The sequence below is a fragment of the Brassica rapa genome, chromosome A05, assembly GCF_000309985.2.
Source record: "Brassica rapa cultivar Chiifu-401-42 chromosome A05, CAAS_Brap_v3.01, whole genome shotgun sequence".
NCBI classification, from domain to species: domain Eukaryota; kingdom Viridiplantae; phylum Streptophyta; class Magnoliopsida; order Brassicales; family Brassicaceae; genus Brassica; species Brassica rapa.
Genome location: NC_024799.2, coordinates 19,528,086 through 19,537,831, shown reverse-complemented (window position 1 = coordinate 19,537,831; position 9,746 = coordinate 19,528,086). Strand labels below are relative to the sequence as shown.

At 31.5% G+C, this 9,746-nt stretch overlaps 1 protein-coding gene across 1 annotated transcript; it reads right to left on the bottom strand.

The window, feature by feature from the left end:
• Positions 1-18: 18 nt before the first annotated feature.
• On the bottom strand, positions 19-7,692 carry LOC103869196 (4-coumarate--CoA ligase 4). The gene is made up of 5 exons (XM_009147255.3): positions 4,125-7,692; positions 951-1,146; positions 648-861; positions 428-530; positions 19-328 (listed from the first exon to the last, which is right to left on the bottom strand). Exons 1-5 carry the CDS (start codon positions 5,163-5,165, stop codon positions 203-205), a joined length of 1,680 nt encoding a protein of 559 aa, XP_009145503.1. The 5' UTR covers positions 5,166-7,692; the 3' UTR covers positions 19-202.
• Positions 7,693-9,746: the final 2,054 nt, after the last annotated feature.

The following is a 9,746-nucleotide window of genomic DNA, read 5'->3' as shown; positions in this document are numbered from 1 at the left end:
TGTTTTTTGGTATCAACACTAGCCATTGACAGTCAAGTCTTTTGTTCACGATGCTTATTCCTTTTGGTAAATGATATTTTGTTCCTTTGTTCAATAGTTCTAACGGTCATATTTCCACTAAATTTAAAGAAATAAAACTTGAAAGAACCCTTATTTATTTGTTCATGAACACATTCTTTGTTTTTGTATCAGATAAGATTATTTAACTTTTGTTCATCAATCCATTAGCTAATCTTGCCCTTAGATCTTTCCTCAATATTTTCCCGGATGGAGCTTTAGGAATGCAGTCAGTGAAGAACACCATCTTAATTCGCTTGTAGTGAACCACCTATACAGATCATATCACCAATATTTAATAAGACATCTAAGTTTTCACCAGTTTGTGTTTCCCATGTTGAAGACCGGAAGTGAAATCTCAAAATGTTACCTGTTTGTTGATATAACTCATGACATCATCTTCAGTTAGCTGTGACCCTTCTGATCTAACCACAAACACTACCGGAACCTCACCAGCTATTTCATCCTTCATTCTGAACATGAAATATTATTAGAAGGTACACACATTTAGAGTTTCAAATTCAAAATTTCCGTATGCTTCAATTTGGAAAAATGAAATATCATTAGAAGATACACGCATTTAAACTCACGCGACAACAGCAACATCCTCAATAAAAGGATGAGAAATAAGCAATGCTTCAAGCTCAGCTGGAGCCACTTGATAGCCTTTGAATTTGATTAGTTCCTTCAAACGATCAACAATGAAGATCTCATCATTGTCATCCACAAACCCAATATCTCCTGTGTGTAGCCACCCGTCTTTATCTATGGTTTGTGCAGTAGCTTGCGGATCATTCAAATAACCTAAGAAGACCACACCATTTCTTTTCTATCAAAGTATTCTTCCAAGGGAGAAAAAAAATACTAACAGGAATCATTAAACTTTGTTTTACCCTTCATAAGTTGATCGCCTCGGATGCAAATTTCGCCTGGCTTGTTGTGTGGTAAGGAGACTCCAGTAATGGTATCGACCACTTTCATCTCGGCGTTCCTGATCACAGTCCCACACGAACCAGACTTGATTTTAAACGGGTTCTTTGCAAATGCCAACGACTTAGCCACTGTTCCCATTTCAGTCATTCCATAACTCTGAAATGTGTTTTTGTTTTTGTCATTACCAAAATTTAAGAAATGAAAACATTTGAATTTATTTCCCCACCATTCTAGCATCCCATTATTTATTATTGGTAAATAAATATTTTAAAATTTAATAAACTATAATGGTTCTAGAAATTTTTAATATACTAGTGTTTATTGTACAAATAGTTGAATAACATTGTAGTGAATATTACGATAGCTATAAATAATCAATGGAAATATAATATTCTACCCCAAGCATTTACTCTTGGTAGATGAATTTTAAATATTTCTGAAATTTAGAAATTCGGTTTATTGGATTATGGATTTTAAGAGCTTAATTAGTAGAAGTATTTGTTACTGATTTAAAGATTTTTGAATTTCATTCCAAATCATATCTTATTCAATTTTTTTTTTTAGTTTTCACTGATTTTGCGTTTCTATTGAATTCTCTTATTATAGAGAATTGAATTCTCTTATTATAGAGATATAATTTTAACGAAAATTTTACTCATTAGAAATACTATTTATACTTATAAAAATTTAAAGTCTATGTAACAAAAAAGTACACACAGACACAAAATGTTATATTATTTTCAATTGTTCAAAAAAAGAGAGTGAAAATAAAAGTAACAGTCATAAAAAACTGGTGCCAGAACAATTGAGATAATATAATCTATAATCATGAGAAATTCCTATATTGATTTTGAACAAAATTATTATATATGAATAAAGATCATGGAAACACAGAAGCAAAAAATCAAGTAAGATAACACAAAATGTTAAAAAAACATTACTAAAAACAAAAAAAAAACTACTAATACCAAATAACAGTATTTTATGTAAATAATTTGGGAACTCTTTTAAAAATGTATATATTTACTTTAGAAAGATAAATTCTCAGAAATAAAAAAAAAATATATATATATATATATATATATATATATAATCAATAACATCATTGACAATTCATATAAATATTTGGTAATTAAGAAGTACTTAATCAAATATTTATGGGAAATTACCACAAATAGCACATTCATATTATCACTTTTCATGTTTACGCTAACCACTTTTACAACCACTTTTAATGAAGGGTAAAAGATAATTATACCTTAGGGTTAACTAATCTAGACTTAGGGTTTAGAGTTGAAGGGTGGGGTAGGGTTTTTGGAATGTGAAATTTAAGATTCTAATAAATATATAAATAAATACTTAAAAAATATATAAAAAAATTTTAAAAATAGTTTCAAACATAATTTTCCTTTTTCAAAAAGAAATTTCAAAAAAAATAAAAATATTCGAAAAAAAATATTTTCAAAAAGAAAAATTTATAAAAAAGTTCGAATTTGAAAAAGTATAATTCGAAAACATAAAAAACAAATTATTATTATTATTGATTTTTTTTTATTTTTTTTATTTTTATTTTTTTATTAAAATAATGATTTATTATATGAAGAAAATATTTTTGAAAATGTCTCCTTAGTAGTGGTAAAAATGAAAAGTGGTATCATGAAAGTGGTAAACATGTAATTTCCATGTTACATGTTTACCACTTTCATGGTACCACTTTTCATTTTTACCACTACTAAGGAGACATTTTCAAAAATATTTTCTTCATTAAGTGGCAAAAGACTCTTATACCCTTGTTATTTATATATATAATAAATCATTATTTAAATAAAAATATATATATAAAAAAAAAACTTCTTTTTTATGTTTTCGAATTATACTTTTTCAAATTCAAACTTTTTTATAAATTTTTTTTTAAAATTATTTTTTTCGAATTTTTTTTTTCTTTTTCTTTTTCTTTTTGAAAAGCGAAAATTATGTTTGAAACTATTTTTTAAATTTTTTTAAGTATTTATTTACATATTTATTAGAATCCTAAATTTCACATTCCAAAAACCCTACCCCACCCTCCCCCCCCCCCCCTCAACTCTAAACCTTAAGTCTAGATTAGTTAACCTTAAGGGTATAATTGTCTTTTATCCTTCATTAAAAGTAAGGGTAAAAATAGTTAGTGTAAACATGAAAAGTGGTATTATAAATGTGTTATTTGTGGCAATTTCCCAAAATTGATTTTGTTTATGTGTCATATTTTCCATGATTTTAGGTATTTTTACTTATTATATAATTAAAAGATTTGTATACTAATAATATTTGATTATAAGTTATATTAGCTAATTGATTATAAACTAATATGATAAAATCATCAAAATAATAATATATGTTTTAAAAAATAATATAATTCTTATATATATATATATTTACATATATATATATATATATTTTGTTGTTATCTGAAAATAATATTTTTATTATAAAATATTAAGATATAGAACAATTTATAATTAAATATTAATCAATCAAAAATTTTTGTATAAAATATTTGCAATATATAAGTGCTTTTAATAGTTTATCACAATAATAAACATATATTTTCATTATATATATATATAGATGTTTTATTTAACCTTTTTGTTAAAAAAATAAAAAAGTTATTTACTATATTGGTTTTTAAATTAATAAGAAATAAAGTAATAATTATTCGTAAGAAAATTGGTACACATAGTTTTATTATATTTCAAAAGAAATTATTATATGCATGAATATTCAGAGTTCGGTGACACCATGATCTGGACAATTCTAAAGCTTGATTTGGTGAATTACTAAATCGTTTCTTAATTATTTATACCATGTGCATGATTGCTGTGTATATATATATATATATACATAAAAAAATCCATTTGAGGAAACAAATCTTCACACCTACTCATAACTACCACATGACCCGTATCATATGTAATCTATTCAAATCAAGAATCATTACTCTATCTCAATTCTCGAATCTCAACAATTACTCAATCTTAATCTCATTACTCAGTCAAATTTCTCGAACTTCAATAATTCGTAGAGTCCACGCACTAAAATTAATGACCAAATTTTAAAATAATTGTAAAAGTGAGAGCATCATTAATTAAACTGACCTGACCAAATATGGCATTGGGAAGCTTAAGACGCACTGCGTCTTCAAGCTCCTTCGTCAATGCACCTGAGCCTGAAAACATCATCCTCACCGAACTCAGGTCGTACCTCTCCGTATCCGGAGACTTAACGAACGCTAGAACCACCGGTGGGGCCATCGGAACCACTGTGACCTTATACTTGTGAATCATCTCCATCACCATATTCAACTCGAACCTAGGCAGAATCAAGAACGCCGCACCGGCCCTCATCGCCGAAAGCATCAGGGAGTTGTGCGCGTAAGTGTGGAACATTGGGAGAAAACATATGATGACGTCATCTCCGGTGAAGTTGAGATGAGGGTTTTCTCCGTCGACTTTCTGAGCAGTACTCGTAACTACTCCCTTGTGAGTAATCATAACTCCCTTTGGAAGTCCCGTGGTCCCGGAGGAGTACGGCATTAACACCGTATCCTCCGGCGAGATCTCCGGTTTAGGAAGCTCTGTCTCGTCAGCTTGCGTCAGTTCCGTGAAACTTACGCAACCGTCAGGTAACGGAACGTCGTCGGGTACGCAAACAATCAAAACGTTTTCAAGGTTTTTTAGCTTATCGACGTAACATGGCTTTGTAATGATCATCTTCGCGCCGGAGGCTTGTGCCTGTTTTGCGATCTCCGGTTGGGTGAATAACGGATTCGCGGGCGTAGATATGGCCCCGAGGTAAGCTGCAGCGAGGAAAGATAGAGAAAACTCCGGCGAGTTTGGGAGAAGGAGCATGACAGTGTCACCATGGCGGATCCCGAGCCGGTAGAGTCCTGCAGCGATACTCCTTAAAGTGATTTGAACATCGGCGTAGGTGAAAATACGTCCTGTGGCACCGTCGATGAGACATGTGGCGGTGGAATCGCCGCCTCCGTCGCCGGAGAATTTCTGGAAGAGGTAATCGGTGAGAGGAAGGTGGTTAGGGATGGAGATATCAGGAAGTTTGGATCGGAAAATGAAATCTTGAGATGGTTCTTGATTCTTTGCTAGAGAAAGTGTTTCTTGTTGTTGTAGGAGCGCCATTTTTGTGGAGATTCTAAACAAAAACAAAGATAAGGACTTTACTCTCGAACCTGAATTGTAACTTTTGTTATTTTACGTTTGATTGGGTTTTATAATGGTTGAGTCCAGTTTTACGGATTAGAAAACTCCTAATGATAAGGTTTTGCAATTATGTGAACCATAAAACCCTTCTTCAAAAAAAAAAAAATGTGAACCATGACCGTCGTGTCTTTTCATGGATCCGAAACGTGGAACATGAGCTGCGTTACTAACTACCAAAGTTACTGAAGAAACCAATTATCAATTAAAAATTTAAAACATATAATGCATAATGTATTACAAAATATATTAAAAAGCAAATTTCTCAAAAAACCCATAAAATATGATTTTTTTTTACCAATAGAGCACCCAAAAAGAAAAATGATCATAATATACTTTATTAAATATGTAAACGATTATTTTATTCTGGTAGTTATAAATACATGAATATATATAAATAAATAATAAAATAAAGAAATATGATTTTTTATTTTCGAAAAATATGTTTTACAATTTGAATTTTTTTTTACCTTTTTGAAAACCTTTTTCAATCTTTTATTTTTGAAATCTAAAAATTCTTTTTGAAACTATTTTTAAAATTATTATTTTAAATTTTAAGTATTAATTTTTTTTTTAATTTTAAACTTCTTCTCTCCAGAACTCCATCTTTCAAATCTAAACTGAGAGTTTAGATTAGTTAACTTAGAAATATAAATTTTTTTACTTCTTTAGTAAAATTTATTTAGATTATTTTGATCCTTGAATGCTTATAAAAAGATTTTTTTTAATGCTATCTTAGAAAATTTCTCTAAATTAATCATTAAGTTTATGGTAAAGTAAATAATGATTGTAGATTTTTGAAACATCTTAATACCTTATCTGCAAGATTATATTTAAGGCAAAGTACTAGAGAAATAGCTCAGTCTTGGATGCAATATAGCAACAATAAGAACAATCGATTTGGTTGGTTTTCTATACTTTGGGAGTGGAACTCCTTCAAAAGGGAAACAATCACAATATCCGTGATGGGGAACACACTGATGTTTACAACGAAAATTGGATACCAACAACACTTCTTCGACCTGCTCACTCATTCGAAATCTAAAAGTTGGAAACTACCAATTTAGCCAAAGCTCAAGCATTTTCTGTGTAGAATAGTTTCAAATGCAATTGGAACTACTACAAGACTAAACACATGGGGTATGCATATGGAGATTGTCCATTAATCTGCCCAGCATCTCCCTATTTCAGCCTTCAGCTTGAAACAAACTTATGGAGCCTCATCAATGCATCCAGCAATGAATTATTTACATTGAATGATCGTCTCCATAAATTATGGTTGCTATGGAAGATTTGGAAATCAAGAAACAACTTGTTCTTATATATTAACTAGATTTTGATCTGCGATTTCATGATACATGATTATTTTTATTTACAAAATGTTATCTAATAGAAATTATAACTGCATCTTTAATTTATTTAATTTTTAAACCGTATATTTATATTCTTGAGAAAATATACAGAAAAATTTTATTAGATAAAAATCTTAGAAAATCTATATAAATTTCTTAGAATATTTTTGGTAAACGTTGTTTTGCTTCTCCAATTTCTTGGACAATTATTGATTAATATTTTACCGTTATGTTATCTATATTATTAAAACTGAAGTACATTTTGGTATTGTTTGGAAACATGGATAGCAATACTAATGAGGGGTAAGCATTCTTATGTGCCTACGCTGAGGGTGGGTGTCGGAATGGGTAGTCCGAGTGCTTGGTGCAGCACGATGGTTGGGTTGAGGTCCGATGGCCGGACTGTCTCCGGTGACTTTTCTGGCGAATTTTCTGGCGGATCATTTTGCTCCTAACATCAAAATTTTGCGCTTATGTGGACATGTCCTGGTTTCATCCCTCTTCCAACTGCTCTTTTGATTACATCTCGAGAGTGGTTGGAAAGATTGATGTTAGTGGGGAAATTGAACGTGCAGCATATGAGTGGTGATTGGATAGCTGGTGTTTGTATGTTTTGTGCTCCCGCACCCAATTACAGACCAATTATCCTTCTAAGTTTCTTCACTAGCATAGTTATGCTTGTTGAACTGATTAGGGGCATGTGTTGTGTACCCATCTAGAAGGAATTGTTAAGCTTTGCTTAAAATGTTGTTTGCGGCATATCCTTCAGTGGGGGAAGTCGTGAACACATAAGAAATTATGCATCGTCCGCAAAGGTGAATAACCTATTTACTGAGATCTCAGCTGCAGAAAGGTTATTGCGGTGACTTGAAGAAATTATGTCTTGCTAAGCACGTTTGTCTCCAGACAAAAGATGACGGTCAAGTCCTCGTTTGTTCCCACTTTTCTTGTGTTTGCGGGAATACAACATGTTCTTGCCGTGATTTATGACTGCTAAATGGTTGATCCTTCCAGTAGTCATATGCTTGTCTTAAAGATTAAACCATGCATGTGTAAGTATAAACGAATTCAGACTGTGAAATTACAAATGACTCATTAAATCAGTTATAGTTTGTTTGATGGTAACTACTACTCGGATAACCGTAGTAATTCTATAACTAATACATGCAACAAACCCCAAGTTCTGACAAAGATGCATTTAATAGATAAAAGGTCGACGCGGGCTCTACCCGTTTCTCTGATGATTAATGATAACTCGACGGATCGCATGGCCTTAGTGTTGGCGACGCATCATTCAAACTTCTGCCCTATCAACTTTCAATAGTAGGATAGTAGCCTACCATGGTGGTAACGGGTGACGGAGAATTAGGGTTCGATTCCGGAGAGGAAGCTTGAGAAACGGCTACCACATCCAATGAAGGCAGCAGGCATGCAAATTATCCAATCCTGACACGGAGAGATAGTGACAATAAATAATAATACCGGGCTGTTCGAGTCTGGTAATTAGAATAAATACAATCTAAATCCCTTAACGAGGATTCATTGGAGGGCAAGTCTGGTGCCATCAGCCGCGGTAATTCTAGCTCCAATAGCGTATATTTAAGTTGTTGCAGTTAAAAAGCTCATAGTTGAACATTGCGATGGGTCGCCCGGTCTGCCTTCGGTGAGCACCGGTCGGCTTGTCCCTTCTGTCGGCGATACGCTCATGGCCTTAACTGGCCAGGTCGTGCCTCCGGCACAGATACTTTGAAGAAATTATAGTGCTCAAAGCAATCTTACGCTTTGTATACATTAGCATGGGATAATACCATATGATTTTGATCCTATTGTGTTGGCCTTTGGGATCAGAGTAATGATTAACAGGGATAGCCGGGGACATTCATATTTCATAGTCAGAGGTGAATTTCTTGGATTTATGAAAAACGAACAACTACGAAAGCATTTACCAAAGATGTTTTCATTAATCATGAACAAAATTTGGGGACTCGAAGACGATCAGATATCGTCCTAGTCTCAACCATAAACGATGCCGACCACGAATCAGCGGATGTTGCTTTTAGGACTCCGTTGACACCTTATGAAAAATCAAAGTTTTTGGGTTACGGAAAGAGTATGTTCGCAAGGCAGAAACTTAAAGGAATTGACGGAACAGCCAATGATGACTGTAGTTTAAAAACATTTCTAGCTGATATGTGATGTGTTATTGTTAGGTGAACCCAACAAAAATAATAAACACAAAAGGAGACAAAAATCAAGTCTCTATAGATGAATCAGTTTTGGAAAGGACGTTGAACAAATCACAGCTCATCAATATCTCTATACAGAGACTGTACATCAAAACAAACAACTATAAAGATCAAAATAAAATCTTCACCAAGCACAATTATTGTTAGTGTATCTATCTATGTATAGTAAAAACCTCCATTTGATTAATTATCTATTGCACATAGCCACAAATCTTCAACAAAATTTGTCAATCAAAACAATGATGACAATCACCATAATATTAAAATTCATAATAATTATGAAATTATATAAATAAATAAATTTCTAGCCCTCAGTTTTGCTATATAAATGTATAGAAAGTGGTTGATTTTTTCCGAAAATGATATTACTAACCCTTTTGCATAGAAGATTTATGATGAAGAAGACAACATACATTCATACAGTAAGATTGAAAGTTCTGAAATTTAATATAAATAACTAGGATCGTACCGCGCTTCGCGCGGGAAGCTTAGTTTCATTATACTTTTTCAATATTTGTTTAAATTTAAAATAGTTAGCTTTATATTATATATTAATCATTAATATTATTTACGTAGTTTTTTTGTTAATATTCATCTTTCCTCTTTTTGTTGTTGACTAACTTTTCTAATAGGTTTGTTGAAATTGTATAGATGAAACTATATTTTATTTTTCTTACATTGATGCATATTTCTAATATATTTAAAAAAGTATTTAAAATTTTAAATTTACATAATAAATTTTCATATTTTTAGCTTATTTACATATATTAAAATTATTAAAGATGATATAAACTATTTTGAATTTGTTCTAAGCAAAAATAAATGTCATAAGATATTTATTAGTTGGCTATCTCATGACCAAACACTGATTTAACGAAGAAATAATTATTAGAACGATTCTTCAC

What these genes read in the sequence shown, in the direction of transcription:
- LOC103869196 (XM_009147255.3), bottom strand. Translation starts at nt 5,165, where the DNA reads ATGGCGCTCCTACAACAACAAGAAACACTTTCTCTAGCAAAGAATCAA. An exon ending in AGGCGATCAACTTATGAAGG is followed by an intron (nt 862 to 950) that starts GTAAAACAAAGT and finishes TGGTCTTCTTAG; the next exon opens with GTTATTTGAATGATCCGCAA. An exon ending in TGAGTTATATCAACAAACAG is followed by an intron (nt 329 to 427) that starts GTAACATTTTGA and finishes TGATCTGTATAG; the next exon opens with GTGGTTCACTACAAGCGAAT.